This window comes from Diplodia seriata (genome assembly GCF_021436955.1).
Source record: "Diplodia seriata strain FDS-637 chromosome Unknown scaffold_5, whole genome shotgun sequence".
NCBI lineage: Eukaryota > Fungi > Ascomycota > Dothideomycetes > Botryosphaeriales > Botryosphaeriaceae > Diplodia > Diplodia seriata.
Genome location: NW_027117312.1, coordinates 2,034,206 through 2,055,031, shown reverse-complemented (window position 1 = coordinate 2,055,031; position 20,826 = coordinate 2,034,206). Strand labels below are relative to the sequence as shown.

Below are 20,826 nucleotides of genomic sequence, written 5' to 3'. Positions count from 1 at the left end.
GGTTTTGTTGCTTGGAGGTGGAGGGTTTGGCGGACGGAAGCGGAGGGCGTTGGACTTTGCAGCCCCAGCGCGCCAGCTTGCGCAATGACGCCCGTTCCTTGGCGCCGATCGTCACCTCAACCACGCTCCGCGCAAACCACTCCCCAGCCGCCCCAACTCGACCTGGCACTCCAGGCACACGCCCTCCTCGAGACCTCCACCTGTCGCAGCGGCCATCCCGTCGACCTGTCCGCCGCCATGAACCCGCAAATCTCGCTGCCGCGCCACGGCGGGCCCTCGACGAACTTCGGCGGCACCGTGCCCAGCAACCGTCGCCAGGGCGTGAAGATGCCGCGCTTCTTCAAGCGCCTCTTCAAGTTCCCGCAGATGGACTTCGAGACCGCCGTCTGGGAGATGATGAGCCTCATAATAGCACCTAAGAAGGTGTTCCGCTCCATATACTACCACGTAAGGCAACCTGCGCCTCTTGCGACGCGCTTGCGCCCGACAGCTGGCTAACATTCGATGTAGAAGCGTAATATTCCTCGACCGCCTGGCGTCTGCTGCCTGTACTGACATGCCCAACTAGAAACGAAGAACACCTGGCACCGGCCTGACCCCGCCTTTACCTACCTGCTGTCCTTCTTCCTGATCCTGACCTCGCTCGCCTGGGGTCTGGCCTACGCTGACGGCTTTGGCAAAACACTACGCATAATGCTGGTTTTTGTCTTCGTGCACTTCATCGGATTGTCTCTCGCTGTCGCGACGTCCGCGTACTTCTTGGTTGGAAGGCTGCTGGGTCCGGGCGTGCCGGGCTTGCCCGGGCGGCGGAGACAAGGACTCTTCGTGCAGCCGGGCGACGGAGAGCAACTCGAGTTTGGATACTGCTTTGACGTGAGTGCGGCCACGTAGTCCGGCCAGAGAGTTCGCCAAAGACTAACCCACAGCTCTGCAGGTCTCGATCCGCGCGTTCTTCCCCGTGTGGTTCTTCCTTTACGTCATTCAGTTCCTTCTCATGCCACTCATCGCGCGCGACTTCTGGGTTTCGTCGCTTGTCGGTAACTCGTTGTACTTACTCGCCTTTGGGTACTATACCATCATCACCTTCCTGGGTTACAACGGTATTTCTCCACCTCGAGCTGAACTCCGAGTTCTTCGTTACTAATTATAGTACAGCCCTCCCTTTCCTTCACCACACTGAGCTTCTCCTCACCCCGGTGGCCGTTTTCTCCATCCTCTGGTTCGTTAGCCTGTTTGGAGCCAACCTCCCCAAGCACCTGGCACCCGTGTTATGGGCTGGGGCCAAGTTGCGCAAGTCCGTGTGATTAATTTGTTTACACTTATCGGGATCTCAAAAGAAAAAGATGCGGTTCGCGTGTTGTAATTCTAGCGATATAAACTCGGCATGGGTTGGGCGTTCTGTGTTTTGCATTTCTGGCTGAATTGCCGCGAAAGTCCTCTGTAGTATCAGGCGTCAAGGGCCCAAAACGGTTGGGGTTTCACTCGCTCTTATGTCTCACCATCAAGTGAACCATCGCTGAAAAGGCAAAGCCGCCATCCTATCGCTGCAACTCATCGCGAAATGCGCCAGGAACACTCCTCTGGGAGTGGTGTTTTCCACTCTCCGGGTCAAGTGTTCAGTCAGAACCAAACAACACTTCCGTTCGCCACATTGCATCCGTAGCCAACTACTTTGCTCATTCCTGAGTCGCTGGCATATGCAGAGCCGCCGCCCAGAGGTTTGAAGCGCAACGTCAGTACTACATCAGCAATTCGGGTAGCCAGACGCGATTGCATGAGCCAGATGAGGGCTTACTTCATATGCACGCCATCCAAGCCCAAACTGCTCCGCGCACAAACAACTCTATGCACGACCCCCCTCACACTATGCGTCCCCTAAAGGGGTGTATCCACCGACCATGTAGTACATGTGAGCCCCGCTTGGAAATCGAACACCACTTCGCAAAGGGGTCTATAGAGGTATATGTTGAGCCGAGAACATTCCAAACATCTTCCCCTCCGTTAATCACCATCTTCCATCCACTATTCCTTTTTCTCCCCTTTTTTCGTCTACAAACTCCTCTTCTCAAACTTCTCATCGTAGCACTGAATCGTGTCGCCAGCCTTGGACTCACCCCAGCCCTCAAACGCCATGCCGCACTCGTTGCCCTTCTGTATCTCGGTGATGTCCTTCTTGACCTGCTTGAGACTGGAAATCTTGCCTGTAACGAGAGGAACGAGTCAGTCACCTTATCAAACGCAAGAACAGGAGAAGGAAGTGAATAAAAGGAGAAGGGGGGGAAGGAGGGGGGGAAACCATACCGTCATATATTTTCTTCTCCCCCCTAAACACGCGCACCTTACTCCTCGCATTGATCGCGCCGTTAGTGACTCTGCATCCGGCCACCGTCGCTATCTTCCTCCGGTTGTGATGGATATCAAAAATCTCCAGCACGGTCGCCTCGCCCGTGACACGGTACGTGGCGCTCGGAGCGAGCCGCTCGCTCAGCAGCGCCTTGACGTCGTCGACGAGGCGGTAGATGACGTTCTGCTCCAGCAGCCGCACGCCCTTGGCCTCGGCCATGCTCGCCATGCGCGGCTCCACCGCCGTGTTGAACGCCACAATGTGCCCGCCCGTCGTCGCCGCCAGCTCCACGTCCGACTCGCTGACGGCGCCGACGCCCGTGCGGATCACCCGCGGCCGCACCTCGCCGTTGCCCACCGTCATCACGTAGTCCACGACCGCCTCCACCGAGCCCGACACGTCCGCCTTGAGCACGAACGGTACCTCCTGCGGGCCGCTGGCCTTCTCGGTGGCGTCGAGCTCCGCTCGCTCCGCCGCGGCGACGGCCGCTTCGGGGTCCTCCTCGCCCGCTTCCGCCGCAGCGGCGAGCGCCTTCTCGCGCTCGCGCTCGCGTTCGCGCTTCTCGTGCTCCAGACGGCGTGCCTCGTTGATGACTTCCATGTCCTTGGCCATCTGGATGCGGTCCATGTTGGCCTCGCGGTACTCGACGACCTCAGTGGCGCGCTGTTCGTTGGGCGCCTCGAGCACCTCGTCGCCAGCTGCGGGCGGGCCGCGCCAACCGTCGATCTCGGCGGGCATTCCTGGGCCAACTGAGGAGATGTCAACGCCGGCCTCGTTCTTGATCGAGCGGACGCGCGCGAACGTCTGGCCCGCCACGATAATGGAGCCGACCTTGAGCGTGCCGCGGCGGACGAGCACCGTGGCAGCCTTGCCCGACTTCTTGGTTGAGGCCTCCAGGACCCAGCCTTCAACTGGGCCGTCGGGGTCGGCGCGATGGTCCAGCATCTCGGACAGCGCGATGGTGGCTTCTTCGAGGTCCTGCATACCTTCGCCGGTCTTGCCGCTGACAGGAATGGCTTGGATGTCTCCACCGAAGTCTTCGACGTCTACACCATGCCGAGCTAGGTCTTGCTTGACACGCTCGGGGTTGGCGCCTTCCATATCAATCTTGTTGATGGCAACGATGATAGGAACACGTGCGGAATTGGCGTGTTTGATAGCTTCGAGAGTTTGGGGCTTGACACTGTCGTCGGCGGCAACGACGAGAATAACAATGTCGGTAACGTTGGCGCCACGTTGGCGCATGTTGAGGAAAGCAGCGTGACCAGGGGTATCAAGGAAAGTGATGGTTTTGTCATTTGAGAGGGGAACGCTGAAGGCACCAATGTGCTGGGTGATGCCACCAAACTCTGTTGCCGCAACCGACGACTTCCGTAAATAGTCGAGTAGGGTGGTCTTTCCGTGATCGACGTGTCCCATGATAGTGACAACGGGCGGACGAGCGGGTAAGTTGGTCTTGTCTTCTGGCTCTGGAGCGGGGTAAAGGTCGACATCCTCCGAAGGGTCGGCGGCTACGGGTTCGAAGTTGTATTCCATGGCGATCAATCCGGCGTTCTCAGCATTCAAGATGTCGTCATTCTTGATATCCTCATATCCAAGCTGCAGCATTTTGTTGACCAACTCTTCCGTGCGAACCCTGAGTATGTTGGCCAAATTGACAACACTGAGGTACTCAGGGAGGTAAATTGGTGTCGGGGGAGCGACTTCTGTAACACGTTGCTTCCTCTTGTCCTTCTTCTTCGACTTGCGCTCGATGCGGCTGAGGTCGATCTCCTCTTCCTCGTAAGAATCCCTACTCCAACCACCCTTACGCTTCCGTCTGCGCGGTGCTTCCTCCTCCTCAACGTCGGCAAACTTCGAGAACCTCGAAGGACGTTCCCGTTCTCGAACCTGCTGTACGAGGTGCTGTGCCAACTCTTGAGGTTGCACCTTCTGAGTTTCTTGAAGCTGCTCCGCCTCCAAATTTTCAGCCGGAGCTGACTGGCTTGCCGCCGGCGATCCTGAGAACTGATCTCCCGGAGGATAGTCGCGCTCATAATTGGGTTGTGGTTGCGCTGGCGATCTTGAGAACTGGTCTCCCGGAGGATAGTCGCGCTCATAACTGGGTTGTTGTTGTTGCTGTGCCGGTGATCTTGAGAACTGATCTCTCGGAGGATAGTCGCGCTCATAACTGGGTTGTTGTTGCGCCAACGATCTCGAGAACTGATCTCTTTGAGAGTAATCGCGCTCATAGCTAAGCCGTGATCGCGCCGGCGATCTTGAGAATTGATCTCTCCGAGGGTAGTCACGCTCATAACTTGGTCGCTGTTCCTCACGAGACTGAGTCCTGGCCGGGAACGAAAATGGTTCCGGGTCGGCCGGCGGCGGAGGAGGAGGCGCAGGATTGAACATTGCCTGCAACGCATCCTTTTCAGCATCTCTAGTGGACGAAGGAGAAGCGGACGGCGTCTGCGTTTGAAGCGGCGCCGGCCTCACGAAACCCCGCGGCCTCGGCTGCTGTTCCTGTTCCTGTTCCTGGGCGCCTCCGCCCAAGCGGTTGAACCTGCTCAGAAACCGCTCCTGATCCTGCCGCTGCTGCGCCGGGCTCAGCGCCACGAAGCTCTTGTCCCCATTCTCTCTCTTCAGTTCTACTCTCCTCATAACATTCCCATGCTGCGGCTGCTGCGGCTGCTGCGGCCGGCGCTCTTCCTGCTTTTGTTCCGGCGCCTCCCGGCTCCTCGGCTTCATGTGCGCCCACTGCGCCGTCTTGGACGGGTCGAATCTACCCATCTCCTCTTTTTTCTGCTGCGCCCTCAGCTGCCGCGCCTGCTCCACCCGAGCCTGGTAACCGGGTCTCCAGACAAGTCCTTGGGTCTCTCTGGGAATGGCGTAACTGTTGCGACTAATCGGCTGTCCTCGCGAACGCGTTACCCGCTGTTGATGTTGAGAGGACGGTGGTGAGGACGGTGGCGAAGACGGTGGTGGTGCTGCGGGGGCTGCTGGTTTGCCGAACATGGCCTGCATCGCCGCCACCTCCGGATCGACCGCGGCCGGTCGCGGTTGTTGTGACTGCTGCCGCTGCATAACCGGTTTCATGGGCGGTTGCATAGTCGGTGGCGCAGGAGCAACATTGAACCTATTCCGGAAAGCCTCGCGCTCGGCGTCGGCATCGTGGCGCTGCTGCTGCGCTGTTGCGTCGTCGCCGCCCCCGCCGAAGTTCTGAGTAGGCCGTGACGAGGAGATGGCACGGCGCTGCTGGAGGCGGGCGGAGGAGGAGAGCGGGAGCGGGAGCGGGTGGAGGGCGGCGTCGAGGAGGTTCCCGTTGTTGAGGCGCGTTGCGCAGAAGACGCAGACATTGTGCGTCGACGACGACGCCTTTTTGGTTCGCGAATTGGTTAGATCTGTTGGACTTAGGGGATTGGAGGTGCGGATAACTTACTCTGAGGGCTTGTCTCCGCATCATTGGCGCGGTTTTGCAGAACGGAGAGATGGCAATGGAGAGAGGGCTTTTCTGGTTGGAAAGCAAGCAAGCCCCGACGGAGGATGCGGCGCATACAGGTCACGAGTCATGCGGCTGACATATGCAGTGGACACGACTCGTCTGACGCCACCAGCCGATAGCGTCGAGATCACTATTATAGAGCGGCCACGACATTCCAGCACGGCATGTAGAACTGATTAATGTAGCTGTCATCCATATCGGCCTACTCAGGACACCAATAGATTCACATGTCACGTCGTTTGTAGAAGCGAATTCACTTCTTTCGCAAGTCCAATCAGATAATGGAACTGGTATCTCCCAAGGTATCAAAAGTGGTCGTCAACCCATCAAGCATGAACCGCGTCATTACATCCCGTAATGTTTCCGTCCGCCTTCCCCAAGAAGCCCCAATATCTGCAAATCTCGTCTCATTCGAACTTGAACCCCACTAAAGCCTCGCCTCGCCCTTCTCCGCCTCGATGATGGAGTGGCGCCTGTCGTTCGCGTTGTACACGCTGTCGGGCAGCATGTTGAGCTTGTCCTCCTCCTTGTCGAGCTTGCGGAAGCAGATCCAGAAGAAGATGCCGCCGAGGGCGGCCAGGATGGCCGAGACGGCGTAGTTCCAGACGAGCAGCGGGTCGACGGCCAGCGGCACGAGGGCCTGGTTGAGCGCAGAGCCGAGGGCCGATTGGAAGAGGAAGACGGACATGACGAGCGAGCGCATGTTGTGCGGCGCCTTAGTGAACGCGTACTCCAGGCCCGTGATGGACGCGAAGATCTCCGAGAAGCCGATGAGAATATACGACAGCGATTGCACCCACACGTTGATCGGCGCCTCGATCTGGTTGTTGTCCGCGTCCTTGCACGAGTTCATCTGGTCGCCGCATTCGCCCGTCTTGTAGATGTAGTACTGCGTGACGGTTGCTGCGATCATGGAGAGCACGGCCATCAGAAAGCCCATTGCGACACGCTTGAGAGGCGTGAAGTTGATGCCCATCTTGCGCAGACCCGGGTACAAGAAGTTGTCGACGAGCGGGATGAAGATGATGAGAGAAAGCGGGTTTAGGTTGTTGATGACGTCGTTGGGCGCGCCGTTCAGCGTCATCGTAGCAGCTTGCGATGTCAGGTTGTTCGTCATCTGGTTGTACGCCAGCCAGTACAGAGGGTAGAAAAGGAACACCTTGCAAGCCTTGAAACCACGGCGGACCTCGTCCACCCATGCGTCGTCGAAGGTCATCCACGCGGGCTTGAAATTTCCGAGCTTGCTGGGCTTAACGCTCTCCCAGAAGTCACCGTTCTTGAAGTTTGCAACAGTGCGGACAGGGTTCAGGGAAAAGCGACCCTTGGCACCCAGCCCTACAAGCCGGAAGGCCTTCGCAACCACGGAGCCGCTGGGCGGAGTGGTCCTGTACTTGCTCTTGCACCAGAAGAGGACCATCGGGCAGAAACAGAACATGATGGTAGGGAGGGTGAATGACAGCCAGAATCCCACATACTTCTCAGCGAAGACCATGCCTATCCATGCGAGTCAGTATTCGGGACGGCAAATGAGTGAGGAATTGAGACACATACAGACTTGGCCGACCAGAGAACCAATGTTGATCATCATGTAGAAGTACAGGAAAACGCGGGCAACAGTAATGGCCGGGTCGGAGAGCACGCGTGCTCCGGTCTTCTTGTCTCTAATGACCTTCGGCTTGATATCCGTGATTTGCTCGGCAATCAGTGGCGAGATGTTGGACTTGAATCCGCCGGTACCGCAACCCATGATGACGAGTCCAACGGCAAAGATGCCGATGGCGGTATCCGGCTTGGTGATAACAGCAGGCGAGGCGGAGATGATGAGGAACATGTGACCGATGAGCGAAATGAGGATGGACCACTGGATGGTTCTGAAACGACCGAGATACTCGTCGGCGATGTAGGCACCGATCAGAGGGCAAGTGTATGACCAGAAAGAGTTGACTAACGGGAGTGAGCAACTTGGAAACTTCTGGGTTATTGGTGGGACTTACAGGTTGTCAGGCCGGTGGCAGTCTGCTGGCCACGGTTCAAGGCACCCGATTGGCCGTCGAAGCCGGCTCCGGTGTTCGAGCCTGCGGGGAGTGGCTGCTGGATGTAGTTGACGTCTTAATCCATCCGTTAGTGCTACCGCCCAGGCAAGAATATCTGGAGTTTGGTGGAACATACAGACGATGGTGGTACCATAGTACGAGAAACGCTCGCACAGTTCGACAAATGCAATAGTATACGTCGTCCACGGGATCTTGCCTGAGACGCGGAGAAGCGTGCGGAGGTCCTCTTCGGTGGGCTTCGAATCGTCGGTGGTGGTAGACTCGTTGTCAAGCGGGGCCTCCATCAGCTCCATCTCCTTCTCGCCGAGCGGAGTTGGCGCGCCCGGCTCATGGCTCTTCGCGATCTCGGCGTCCTCAATGATTCTGCTCATGGTTGGGGCGGCGGGTGGTAACGAGAAGAAGATCTGAGGGAGCAGCTACACTGGCAGGCAGCTAAGCGAGACTGCGGGGAGTTGCGAGGCCGTGACCAACTTCGAAGCCGTTGGACTTGCGAAGAGCAGGGGAGCAGGCGGGGTCGAGAGGCCAGACAGGGCTGGGATGAAGTAGACGGGCTGCACGCAGGGTCGAACGAAGGGAGCGCGGGCCATGGGGAAGTAATTATAACTGCTGGCGACGCAGCACACGGCAGCGGTCGGATTAGGAAGGTAGCTGAGCATCACCAGCGCCCAGAATCTTGGAGCGCCATCCTTGCGCCCTCGTACCAGAGATAGACGGCCAGATGGGCGGCGGGCCTGTCGCCAAGGCCTCGCGCCCGCCGAGTCGTCAATGGCCGCACGCCACGGCAGCACGCGAGGCACGCGATAAGCAAGGCCCGTATCTTCAAGCTCCCGAGGGCGGTGGAGAAGAAGTGCCTGGGCGCCGCCGCTTACCCCGGTCCAGCAAGAGCTAAGGCCGCGTCCGAGTCCGCGTCCGCCCGCCAAGCTTTCCTCGCGAAGACGTGCCAACGCCCGGAGAAGCTTTTGCAAAGTTTTGCGCCGGTCGGTGGTCGCGCGTGCGCAGTACGCGTCGAGGCGGTCGGAGGTGGCCGCGTTGCGTGCGCCGCCCCGCTTCCCCATCGCGGCCCCGGTGGCGCCGTGTCTGATACGCGCACCTTGGCCCTGCATGTGTCGGTTTTCCAGAAGGTCTTGGACCTGCCGGGAGCAGCAAGGAGGCAGGATGTGGCAGCGGCGCGGGCTGCAACGTCTCGTCGATGATAAAGGCGGCGGCCAATGGGCGCCCGCGCTGCAGCGGCTTCCTTGGCCGCCAAGCCTCGGCGGAGCAACTTCCTCGGGCCACTGCTCCAACCTGGCAAGCCTGGCCCCGGGTGAGAATATTGCGTGCATGGCCTGGCCTGCTCGTGTTTGCCGCTATCGCCTCGTTGCCCGCTGCCCACCGCAACACCAGCGTCGCGAAGGAACACCCCCACCAAGGCTGAGGGATTCCGCCGTGTCTCTGACCCGTCTGGACCAGTCGCACCGGGCTGACCATGTCGCCTGAGCATCGAGATGGCTGTCGCTATCAGTGCCACCAAGAGCCCAAGACCTGCCGGCCCCGTGCTGACGCCAAAACTCGCCTTGATGCCGCAATGGATTTCATGACAGAACGTTTGCTGCGTTGACTCGTGTTAATTCGCTTCGTGTTAGACTTGGCGTCGGGTCGCTCCTCGACCTCCCTCGAGCTGCTTTGAACACGGGAGCCTGCATGCAGTCAGCACGTAACACCAGATGTATGTGCACGCCTACTAATCGCGGGGGCCATAGGTTATCATCATGGCACTTGTACTTGTGCGGCTAGAGTGTCTGCAGCTAAAACAATCCCCACGATCCGATGCAAGCCGTCCCTTCTACCGGGCCCGCAATGTCCGTTTTTGTGTGCCCATCCTCCAGGATATCTCGCACCCTAGCCTGAACCCACGAACCAAGAGGGCTCCGGAATGCCTTTGGCACCATATGCGCCGTTCATGTGTGAAGATGTGAGAACAGGGAAGCTCAGGGCATGTACGCACCACCCGCCAAAACCAGGTTCATCCTCGTAAACTCCACCTTGTACACCGGGCTCTTTTTGGTCGGAAACGCACTTATCTGATCTGCCGTGACGACGACGTCCTTCGCCTTCTTCTTGTTCGCAGCACCAGACCCGGAAGCGCCGCCACCATCGACCTTGGTGCCTGAGCCGCCCTCTGCAATCACCTTGCCGTTGGCGCTCTGCGTCTCGGGCGTCTCTTGGAGGACATCCCAGACGCGTACCGTCCCGTCGGCACCACCCGATATAATGACGGAAGACTCGACGCTCCAGGAGAGCGACCAGATGCCCCCCTTGCTGTGGCCGCGCATACGCTTGATGCGCAGACCCGCCGCGATGTCCCAGATGATGATGTTTCCCGAATCATCGGCGCTAGCAAGCTTCTTGCCACTTGGAGAGCATGCAAGCGCGGTAATGTTGCTCGTGTGACCGGTGAACATCCGCAACGGATTGCCGTTGATGTGCCACATACGCACAGTCTTGTCACTCGAGGCCGTGAACACGTAGGCGCCGTTCGGGTGCCACTCAACACAGTCAACGTCGTTGTCGTGACCTACGTACAGTCGGTGCGGTGCGATGTGGTCTGTCGTCCAAAGACGCGCCGTGCGGTCGAGAGATCCGGTAAGGAAATAGTGCCCGAACGGGCCCCACTTGACGTCCCAGATGGGCCCGCTGTGTGACTTGTACGCTGTCACGCACGTCCAAGTATCCAATGACCACAGACGGATGGTCTTATCGGCCGAGCTAGACAGCAGATACTTGGAACGAGTGGAAGGACCTCCAGAGGCAGGGTTGGCGGTGGATGGCGAAAATGAGACGGCGTAAATTGGACCGGAGTGGCCAATCAGACGCTTGGAAGCGGATGGCTTATCGTTCGGGTTTACTGAAGGGAGCGCATTGCCGTTCAAGGACCATACGCGGACGTACGACTCTTGCATACCCGCGGCGACGAACTCATTGTCGCCAGAGAAGTCAAGGCAGTTGATGCTGGACACGGATTAGGACATGTTCAACCATGATGTGTCGATGGCTCACCTGTCAAATGTGTTGTGGAAGGTGAACATGCAGACACTAACGCCAGGACCGACGCCTCCAGTGCGACCTTCAATCTTGAACCTGTCACGGTTCTCCTTCACTTTCTGGACCTCCATCAAGACATCGCGGGCCAGCGAAGGAGGCAGAGGCACTGTTTCACGAGTCGGTGCCTCTTCTGACGATTCGCGCTTGATGCGTTGTTCAAACTCATCCATAAGAGAGCTCTGGCCAGGCCTTGGAGGGTTCTTGCTGTCTTCCTCCTGAAGCTCGGCTCTCACATCCTCCATCAGATCCGACTCCATAGGGAGCGCCCCCAGCTGCAGCTTTGCGAGAACCGGAGGTGCGTTTCGGTCGGTATTGGCTGAACCAGGGTTGTGACCAGGAATACCCTCATCTTCGGCAGGCAAATCCTCTTCCACACTACCACGAGCGATCATGGCAGCCAAGCTCCTCTCGTTGCCGGTTGCAGTGCGATCCTGCGTGATGATGTTCATGAACTTGTTCATTAGGCCGATGATGACCGAGCCACCTTCCCTTTCCTTGGACTCCAGATATTGAATAAGGCTGTTGAATGCCATGTTGCTCAACGTCAGGCGATACTTGTTGCCTCTGTAGATGTTTGCGATGTGGCTGTCTGCAACGTGCTCCGGAAGACTTATCGTCGACAGCTGACGAGTATCTTGGTCGTGTTCCTGAATGAAAGAATCTTTATATCTGCTGAAGAAGCTGCCAGCATCCTTTTGGTAGAACTCTCTGTGCATCTCGAGGTAGGAGTAGACGAAGATGGGCCAGAGTAGTCGCCGGAGCTCAACCTTGTAAAGCTCAAGATTGTCTTCGATCCAGGCGCGAAGTAGTTCGAACGCCTTTTCATACTGACCACCACCCCGGTCTTCGGCGCGAGTGACGATGGGGCGACCATCGGCATCCTGGTTAGCGGACTCCTTGCGAAGCATAGCTTCTGTCCGGTTGTATCCTTTCTTGTTGAGGTATTCGAGAACCTGAAAACAAAAAGTCTGAATTAGCGCTTTGCTCGTCTCGTGTAAGTTAGCAGGCAGAACCCTTCCAACCAGGCCGTCCTCGGTGTTGTTCGCACGTGGAGAGTGGCGGGTCGACATCGTAATCGGGAAGGAAGTACGGAGAATCGGCGGCAGAGTAGCAATCAATGGCCAAGGACACTGGAATGGAATGATGGCCTAAGAGGCTGCCTGGTCCAGGCAGAGTATAGGTTGTCGACGGTGGTCTTGGGGTTGTGTTGTAGGATAAGGTGAAGGCGCACCTTCTTGGAATAATGGCTGAAGCCACCGGTGGCGTCCAGGAAGAAGCCCGATCGAGAAAGGTTAGGCGTAGCGCGCGGGTTGGAAGAGTTAGGGAAGCCGCGACCCGACAAGACAGGGCAGTTTTGCCAGTCCAAGGTGATTGAACATAAACAAGGGTCCATGCGCGGGCCAGCAACCCACCCACCTGGCGCTAGTACTTTCAAGGCCGCACATAAGCCCTGGAGTCGAGTGAAAATAACGATCAACGCGGCCCGACGCATGACTGCCCAAGCAGCGGGAATGGGACGGGTCCACGGAAGTGCAGCGGGCTCCTCGGGGCCAAGATGGGAGGCATTCTCCAGGACTCCAGCGGATTCCGGACCACAGTAGTCGATCGAAAGAAGAGCAATGAAGCAAAAGAGAGCAATTCACCTACAATGTGGTTTAGATTTTGTGACGACTGCGCAGTGCCGCCGGGTGCGGCTCCCACAGGAGGCACGCCACCTTGAGGCGCCATGGGCTGGGAGGGGCCTGCCATTCCTGCGCTGGGCGGACCGTTGCCCACACTCACACCGCGAGAGTGCGCGGGCCCACCGCCGGGTGGAGGGCCGGACATGTCGTCGTCGCGGCCGATCGACTCGAGGTTTCCGGCTACCGGTCGGGACTTTTCTTCTCAGGCGTCACGCGTTTCGCCGCGCTGCGTTTCCCTTTGCGACCAGCAGACCGAGAGGGCAGAGCTACTTCGTCATGAATTACGGATCGACGTGGACTGAAGGAGCGTGATGCGGTGCAGATGGACGACGGTGGGATTGGTGAGGGAGACGCTCTCTCGTGCAGGGTCTCACACGTCGCGACACGCAGGCTTCGGGAGGCTGGGAGTCCGAATAAGATTTAGCGCGCGGCCTGCCCTCTGGTCGCCGCCGTCCGCTAATGCAAGCCATCCCGGTTGCTGATCCTCCACCTTCGTCAACAAGCCCACTGCACCGATCGGCGCTTCAACTTCTTCCTCCTCCGTCAGGAGCTCGCATTTTCAAACCCCGCTCCCCCAGACACCTTGCGGACGCCAATTGAGCCGCGGCCATTCTAACGCCGCTTAGCTCAACTCCTCCTCCGCTTCAACCAGCACGCCCCAGCGCAAGCCATGTCCGCAGACGCCTACAGCAACGATGTCGCCGCCGAGCACATCCAAGAGCTCAGCAAAATCAAAGAAGTGCGACTCTCAAATCCACCAGGCCCGTGAAAAGCACTGACCTTGCCGCCCCTCTCCTCCACAGGACGTCCCCAAGCTCCTCACCGCCGCCAGCCACGCCATCAACGCGCTGACCAACCGCCCGCTCGCCTCCGGCTCTTCTACCGCCGAACCCTCCTCCTCCTCCTCTTCCTCCACTTCCGATCCCCTCGATGCCCGCAAAGAGGCCTACCAAACCCACACACGGACGTACTTCACGCTCGTCCGCGAGATCTCGAACAACCTCTCGCGCGAGATCGGCGCGCTGGAGGAGGCTGGCGTGATACCTGCGAAGGCTGAGAAGGTCGAGCAAGCACAACAGCAGCAGCAGCAGGGGCAGCAGCAACGCGAGGGCGGCGCGGGCGGCGTCGAGGTCAAGAACGGCGGCTTGGGCGAGTTGGACGTCGGTTGGCTGAACGCTCGGACGAGAGACGTGGGTGTGGGCAAGGCGGGGGAGCTGGTGTCGGAGGCGAGGAGACGGCTGGAGGAGAGAAGGAAGGATGGTGGGGCGCAAGATGGCGACGTGAGTATGGAGTAGAACATGAGCAAAGACGAGAGGGCGGTGCATCCTTGGCGGACATGTTTGGGCGATTGGGTATATTGGCATTGGGCGCAGATGGCTTGTTGTGAGAATGCCCAGTCAAGGCGGACGGAGCGAAAAGGGGATTTGGTCCAGCGAAGCAAGTACCGTCTGCAAAACTGGCTTTTGATTTTGTCGGTACCCTTGCTTGGTGATAGCTTTGTGCATGGAAGTGGCTTTCAAGGTAATGGTTTCTCAGAGGCTGGGTGCCTGAGGCCCTTTTTCTTTTTTTTTTGTTTACTATTTCCCCTTTCCATCTTCCTTGATGATTCATTACATTCTGATGTGTAATCCAAGCCTAACAGGAGTGTTGGATATTATTTGTATTGATCCCTTCCAAGAACTTTGGTATGCTCAATTCGGAAATGTTCAATCGATAGTCTGAAAGACATACAGTGCTCCCAGGTAAACAGAAATTAATATTGTACATAGTCAGACAAGCAATGTCCACACATATCTTTTGAAGTTGCTCAATACCTCCTGGTGTGCAATGCTTCAAAAAACCTCTTTTCGTCATTAGACGCACCCTCACCACGCTTATCCTCACCATGGCCAGCCCAGTTTTCCATACTTTTCTTGCTAGGCGGAGAGATGGGGATCTTCCGTATGAAACTTTTGCCCTTATCTTGGCTAACCGTGGTTCCCACATTAAGTGGGATCTTCCGTATAAGACCCTTATGTCTCCGCTGCTTAGGGACATTTCTAGGAGATGTTTCGCCCTCGGCCTCGCCAACGCCCTGGCTGTCTGCCATCACCGGCCGGTCTACCGTCACATAACGATGATTGAAGTAGCTCAGCGTAGGATGGCGTGGATTGTCACCTGATTGGGCTAGCATTCTCGAGACGGCTTGGACTTCCTTCACTTCTGCCACAACAATGACATGGTCGTTTACCTGCACGCACTTCTCCGGTAGCACTTCGGCGAGGATGCAGCCCTCTAGCGCTTCGCTCTTGATAAACGGCGCAGGGTTCGGATCGATCATCTCCGGGTCAACCGACCATTCCCAAGTGCCAGAGCCCATTTGCAGTTGGCCGCCGGGGCGGTTCAATTTAATCGGGGTGGCCTGCGCCAGCAAGGTGGAGAAGCCGGCCCTACTATTGCCTTGGGCGAACAGCGTGGCAATTTCCACCGCGCGCTCCGTCGAGTTCATCAGAGAGACGCGAACGCGGCCGCTTTTGCTAATCGCATCCCAGGTCAATGACGGGAGGCGCACGTTGAAGCTGATGACGGTCGTCGGATCGAGCGAGACGGTGTTGAGCGACGATACGGTCATGGCCCGCAGACTGTTGAGCGCTTCTTCCCACTCGTCGACCGTCTGGATCCCGCCGTCGCTGTACGAGCTCGGGTCCAGCGCCGTCACTATTGCCACCGGGTGCGGGACGCAGCGGAACATGTTGCGGACCGTGGCGCCTAATTTGCGCCGGGATATGTCGTCCTCAGATACTGGCTTTGCATCCTGGTTATCGCCGGCGAGTGAACCTTGAAGGCTTTCCTGAGCGGCTATGGGTTCGTCGGCGGAAGTTCCTCTCCTTGCAGACGAAGACAGCATACGGCGGGGGGGATACACGGAGTGATTCGAGAGCGATGTGGAGTCTAATAGATACGTTAATAGGGCCAATGGCTTTGCGGAGAAACGCAGTGACTGCCTACGGTTCCAGCGGAAAAAGGCGCGGTAGAAGCGCCTTTCGACGCGTGCGGCAAACATGGTGTGAGGTTGGCTACCAAGGAATGCGGCCGGCGTATCCTATAGCACGCTGAAAGCGCAGCTGCTTCGAAAGGGTATTAGGGCGACAGCGAGGGGCGTGGAAGTTGAAGAGATGTGCGCGGAGCTCCGCCGACGAAAATCATCCTGGCGGGCTTATCGGCGATCAAAAGTTGCCGCAGCATCACCGCCGACCGCGCCAACACCACACCTACACCACAGACACCATGCCGCCTTCGCTCACGTCCTCAGCGCTCACAGCGCACCGCCTAGGCAGCAATGCCTCTGCCCTCCTTCCGAAGACCCAATGCCGGCACGCGACGCTCCTGCGGCGGCCGAAACGGCCGTACACGTTTACCCAGCTCATCACTCTCTCCGACGGCAGCACCTACCTGCACCGCACGACCTCGCCCGCCCCCGTCTACCGCAGCACCAAGGACATTCGAAACCACCCGCTCTGGAATCCGAGTAGTCAGAAGCTGATGAATGTCGAAGAGGACGAGGCTGGACGGCTGCGCGCCTTCAGAGCCAGGTTCGGACGCGGCTGGGACTCGGAGGTCCATGAAGATCCTGAGCAGGTAGGCATTCATTCCCCGGCCTCCTGGGGATGTTGCATGTGAAAGCTGACGGGATTTTTTCGACACATAGCCGCGCGAAGGCGAGGAGGGGCTACCACCTCAAGAGTCAGAAGAGAGTTTGTTGGATTTGATCAGCGGGTACAGTAGGGCGGAGGAAACGAAAGGCAAAGCCGCAGGCGAGCGAGGAAAGCCCGTAAGCGGAAAGAATATGAAGGGTTCAAAATAGGTGCGGGCCATGAATTCGAATGCGGATGAGAAGATAGGCATGGAAAGAGCTCTTTTGAATTCGTCTATATAAGGTTCATGTGATGGGCTGGTGCAGTCATGTATAAGAGGGAATGGCCGTGGCCGAAGAGCTTTGGGAATCCGGGGCACCATAGGTAAATTTGGGTCCTAGTCTCTAAGCTTCAAAGGCATCTATCGCTATCGTTATAGCTATTGAAACATGTTACAAGAAAAAAGCCCACAACGCAGTGAATCCCGTACATAAGACCGCGTGGCCCTCGCCATTAAGTTCCTAGCTTGTATGAACGTCACCCAAAGCTTCACTCGTAAAAGCTCCTTATGGAATGGCTGTCGGTGTCAGGGAGGTCATGAAATTGCGGTCTTGTGTCTGTGAAGAAGCTCTCCAACTCCTCTGGTCGAAATGTCCAATTTTTCCATGCGTCCACAAGTTCGTCGACCATTTCAGGAGTGAGAGTACGGACTCTCACATCTTCAACATCTAACGAGCCACCCCGCCTTGGATCGTGGATTGCACCTGCCTGAGGCACAATGACTTCAGCTGAACCGCGACGCATGGTGTTCAAGCTTTTCCCAATCGAGTGAGTACAGCGTTCAAACATCTTGGTGCCAAAACGCTGCCAATAGGCCTGCTCTGTGAGAGGGTATTCGCGCAGTGGAGGGTTCGGGATGACATCCAAAAGAATTAAGGGCTGTTCGGGATAAAACTCGTGCGGAACAGTCGCAAGAGGCTCGAAAGACCGGTTGTCCCACCGCAGGACTGAGGGATTCTGGTAGAAGGCTCTGCGCTGGTCAATGACGTTATACAGATTTTGTCGTGCGCTTCTGTTGGTTGAAAACCGAGATATTTCAAGCTTGAGCTTTTCCCAGCGCTCTTTCGCTGCTAGACGCTCTTGCACGGGATAAACTTCATCCACGACAATCATCTCGAGAAAGCGCATCTCGTCAGCAATAGCCCATATCGGCAAGAGCTTGAGGTAGGACCGTCGCTTGTCTTTCAATGCCTTATCCGTGCAACTTTCCAGGTAGTCCAACCGTTCCCGCCACGGAACAAGATTTGGCTTCGAGGGAGCTTTGGATGTGGATTCGAAAAGAGCTTGCAGCTCTTCCAATTCCTCGACGAGAGACTGCTCGGGAATGATTTTCGTTCGCAATTCCGCCTGAACTTCCTGAGCGTCCCTGTCTTTCAATAGGGACAACGCCATCTGATGAAACCGGCTTTGGCGATGAGATGGGATGACGATGCCGGCTGATCGCATTCTATCAGCGGCGCGAACGGCACTGGCGAGCTCCAGCGTCGTGTCGTCGCGCAGAAATTTTGCGCTGGGGTGTTCGGCTATTGAGTGTGTTTGTGTTTTACGGTTAAACGCAAGACTGTAGGCGTCTACTTGGTTCAGATCCCTTGGCAGTATCCGTTCCTTGAAATATTCGCCCATCCAAACCAGCATCCGCACCTGCCCATAGCGACCTAGGCCGCGGTGTGCCCAAGAACAACCGATGAGGTCGTTGAGTACATCACGGGTGGAAAAGGCGGCGTGGAGTGTGGAGCGGCCTTTTACACGACTAAGATTCATGAGCAGGAGTAACGAGGTATTCGGTTCGCTCAGACGGGCATCGTCCCGTGGGAGGGGATGCTGGTCAGGCAATAGACCCTGAAGGAAAGTATTGGCTATAGCTGCCAATACCACGTCGTTGGCGGGGCCGTTGATATACGTTGATCCAGGCGCATCAAGCAAAGGTCGCAGAAAGGGCTCGTAGAAATCATCGGGCTCGAGCAGTACATGGCGCCTAGGTTTGAGGAAGTCATGAAGTTTGGAGGACCATAGGCCGGCGCCGGGATTCACGTCGATGATGTCACAGTTCTTGTACTGGTTCAACGACGACCCCATATAGGAGAGAACGTCATCTGGCAGGCGTGTCAGCTAGTCGACAAGTCCAGGCGCACACTGCAACATACCGCAGAGATCTGGGCTCACAATGTCAGCGCGCGTTCGCATTGCGCCTGTTCGAACGCCCTCGGCCAGCCAGTGCGCGAGGGGCCAAAGGGGCGGCCGCCGAGGTCGCTGGGTCTTCCACAGGGGGGAAAACCTTCGGCGCACGCCCGGGGTCTGGATACGAAGGACGGGCGAAGATCTCATCGTGGATTGTGACGATGTAGGCGCAGCGAACAGTAACGCCCGCGGCGGCAGATCGACGACAGAGCCATGCTCCAACGCTCACCGCCCGCCACGCCGCCCGCGGCTTCTGAGCCTAGCCACTCGGTACCGGCTGCACCATCAGTGACGCACGTCGCCCGGGCCATCAGGCACCGAAGAATGCGCTGGGCTCATTACCATGAGGTCTGCTGAGTTTCACCCCCGACCGTACCTGCAATCCACACGCCCCGTTCCCCGCTAGACGTCCGCGCGTGCTTTCCTGGAGCGCACGAGCAAGTCACCCCGCAGCACTGCACTCACAGCCCACCGGCAACATGGCCTCCCTTAGGCTCTCCGAGCCGCTGAGCGTTGAGGACATTGTCCAGCAGGCTGGCAAATTCGAATATGACCAAATGGTCCCGCTCCGCTATTGGTTGCGCAGCGCCGACACCATCCAGAAAGAGGTCCGTCGTCCGCCTCCTTGTGCTTTGCACTGCTCACGCTTTTCTGTAGGCCCGGATTTATGAACGCGAAGGCAACGATCAACAAGCCTACCTTCTCCTCTTCCGCCATGCCACGCTCATCCTGCACAGGCTTCAGAAGCACCCTGAAGCCAAAGACCCCGCCAACAAACAAGCCCTGCAGGAGGCTAGAAACATAGTCAAGCGGAACCTGCCCAAGCTGGAGGAGCTGAGGCCAAGGATAAACAAACGGCACCAGAGATTCCTGGAGATTAAAAGCGATGCCGAAAAGAAGAGGGCCGCCGCCCAGAGACAAACAGTTGCGAGTCCTACGCAGCTGGCCCGAGATTTCGACAACATCGGTCTGCACTCGAGGAAATCATCAGACCCTTCTATGTTTGGGGCCAAGCAGGCGCTCGACGCCGGCGAGAACCGCGACCTTGCCGTCAAAATCGCGCAGAAGGAGATTCGCCGAAGAGACTTGGCAAAAAGGAAGGTCCGCCAGGCCGGCGTGTCTGATGAGGAAGAGGCAGAGCGCCGGACAGGTGGTATGTGGAATAACTGGGAGGATGAGTTGGCCAGCGACGGGGGAAAGGAAGAGCCCGATGACCTCAGTCAATTGATCACACAAGTTGGTCGCCGTGGACAAGAGGCCGTCGCACGGCGAAGAGGTTCTGTTGACCCGGAGCTCTCGTCGCCGCGCACCGCTGCATACCACTATCCTCATGTGCCCCAGAAGAGCAACTACGAGCCCTACGCCGACTCAGGCATGAGGCCTTTGACGCCGACGTCTGCGCGCGCTCCACCACTACCCGATAAATACCCCCTCCGCTCTCCTGTGTCGCCTCCAAGCATTCCACGCAAGGTTGCAATAGACCAGGAACCTATTGTGCCTCCGCCATTGCCAGGAAAGCATCTCGACTCCGACGTGTCCAACGCGCCATCTCGTTCCGCTTCTGCGACGCCACCCCCACATCAAGAACTTGACTCGGGAGACTACACTTTCAAGCCGACGGCCTTCCTTGAAAATGGTACGCCCTTACGGACAGTCTTCATTCCTCCAACGCTCCGTACCGAATTCCTACGCAGGGCTTCGTCGAATACCAGGCAGAATCTGGAAACATGTGGCATACTTTGCGGCACCCTCATCTCAAATGCACTTTTCATCTCGCGGCTTCTGATCCCGGACCAGGAAAGCACATCAGACACGTGTGAAACAATAAACGAATCAGCCATATTCGATTACTGCGACTCCGAGGATCTCATGGTCCTCGGCTGGATACACACCCATCCATCTCAGACTTGTTTCATGAGCAGCAGAGACCTGCACACTCATTGCGGTTATCAGGTCATGCTACCTGAAAGTATAGCTATCGTCTGTGCGCCTAGCAAAGACCCTTCGTAAGTTGCCGACCTTTCGATTTCAACGCGTCTTACTGATGTGATAGATGGGGGGTGTTTCGCCTTACGGATCCACCAGGCTTGAAGACAATCTTAAGTTGCAATGCACCGGGCATCTTCCATCCTCACGCGGTAGCGAACATTTACACCGATGCCAAAAGGCCTGGTCATGTGTTTGAAGCGCCGGGACTGGATTTCCAAGTTGTGGACCTGAGGCCGGGGCATTGAACTTATTTCAAAGCATTAGCAAAGGCGTTTGGCTCTACATCGACATGGACCGCGAGAAAGTTCCCTTTCCTTCTCGATGCAAGCTCACAAGCCAAGCT

At 57.4% G+C, this 20,826-nt stretch overlaps 8 protein-coding genes across 8 annotated transcripts; 3 read left to right on the top strand and 5 right to left on the bottom strand.

The window, feature by feature from the left end:
• Positions 1 to 237: 237 nt before the first annotated feature.
• On the top strand, positions 238 to 1,304 carry SLS55_005609 (uncharacterized protein; the record flags this gene model as incomplete). The annotated part of the gene is made up of 4 exons (XM_066777056.1): positions 238 to 447; positions 577 to 873; positions 935 to 1,100; positions 1,156 to 1,304. 4 exons carry the CDS (start codon positions 238 to 240, stop codon positions 1,302 to 1,304), a joined length of 822 nt encoding a protein of 273 aa, XP_066632898.1.
• Positions 1,305 to 2,049: 745 nt separating this feature from the next.
• Positions 2,050 to 5,431, bottom strand: IFM1 (translation initiation factor IF-2; the record flags this gene model as incomplete). Its single annotated transcript, XM_066777055.1, has 2 exons — positions 2,050 to 2,201; positions 2,302 to 5,431. The coding sequence occupies 2 exons, from the start codon at positions 5,429 to 5,431 to the stop codon at positions 2,050 to 2,052; spliced, it is 3,282 nt and encodes a 1,093-aa protein (XP_066632897.1).
• Positions 5,432 to 6,252: 821 nt separating this feature from the next.
• Positions 6,253 to 8,250, bottom strand: SLS55_005607 (uncharacterized protein; the record flags this gene model as incomplete). The annotated part of the gene is made up of 4 exons (XM_066777054.1): positions 6,253 to 7,319; positions 7,377 to 7,769; positions 7,820 to 7,933; positions 7,995 to 8,250. 4 exons carry the CDS (start codon positions 8,248 to 8,250, stop codon positions 6,253 to 6,255), a joined length of 1,830 nt encoding a protein of 609 aa, XP_066632896.1.
• Positions 8,251 to 9,846: 1,596 nt separating this feature from the next.
• On the bottom strand, positions 9,847 to 12,787 carry TAF5 (Transcription initiation factor TFIID subunit 5; the record flags this gene model as incomplete). Its single annotated transcript, XM_066777053.1, has 3 exons — positions 9,847 to 10,867; positions 10,916 to 11,913; positions 12,608 to 12,787. 3 exons carry the CDS (start codon positions 12,785 to 12,787, stop codon positions 9,847 to 9,849), a joined length of 2,199 nt encoding a protein of 732 aa, XP_066632895.1.
• A 166-nt stretch (positions 12,788 to 12,953) lies between these two features.
• Positions 12,954 to 13,937, top strand: SLS55_005605 (uncharacterized protein; the record flags this gene model as incomplete). Its single annotated transcript, XM_066777052.1, has 2 exons — positions 12,954 to 12,958; positions 13,475 to 13,937. The coding sequence occupies 2 exons, from the start codon at positions 12,954 to 12,956 to the stop codon at positions 13,935 to 13,937; spliced, it is 468 nt and encodes a 155-aa protein (XP_066632894.1).
• A 512-nt stretch (positions 13,938 to 14,449) lies between these two features.
• SLS55_005604 (uncharacterized protein) lies at positions 14,450 to 15,685 on the bottom strand (the record flags this gene model as incomplete). Its single annotated transcript, XM_066777051.1, has 2 exons — positions 14,450 to 15,573; positions 15,631 to 15,685. The coding sequence occupies 2 exons, from the start codon at positions 15,683 to 15,685 to the stop codon at positions 14,450 to 14,452; spliced, it is 1,179 nt and encodes a 392-aa protein (XP_066632893.1).
• A 1,120-nt stretch (positions 15,686 to 16,805) lies between these two features.
• SLS55_005603 (uncharacterized protein) lies at positions 16,806 to 17,708 on the bottom strand (the record flags this gene model as incomplete). Its single annotated transcript, XM_066777050.1, has 1 exon — positions 16,806 to 17,708. One exon carries the CDS (start codon positions 17,706 to 17,708, stop codon positions 16,806 to 16,808), a length of 903 nt encoding a protein of 300 aa, XP_066632892.1.
• Positions 17,709 to 18,973: 1,265 nt separating this feature from the next.
• Positions 18,974 to 20,504, top strand: SLS55_005602 (uncharacterized protein; the record flags this gene model as incomplete). The annotated part of the gene is made up of 2 exons (XM_066777049.1): positions 18,974 to 19,102; positions 19,152 to 20,504. The coding sequence occupies 2 exons, from the start codon at positions 18,974 to 18,976 to the stop codon at positions 20,502 to 20,504; spliced, it is 1,482 nt and encodes a 493-aa protein (XP_066632891.1).
• Between the last annotated feature and the right edge of the window lie 322 nt (positions 20,505 to 20,826).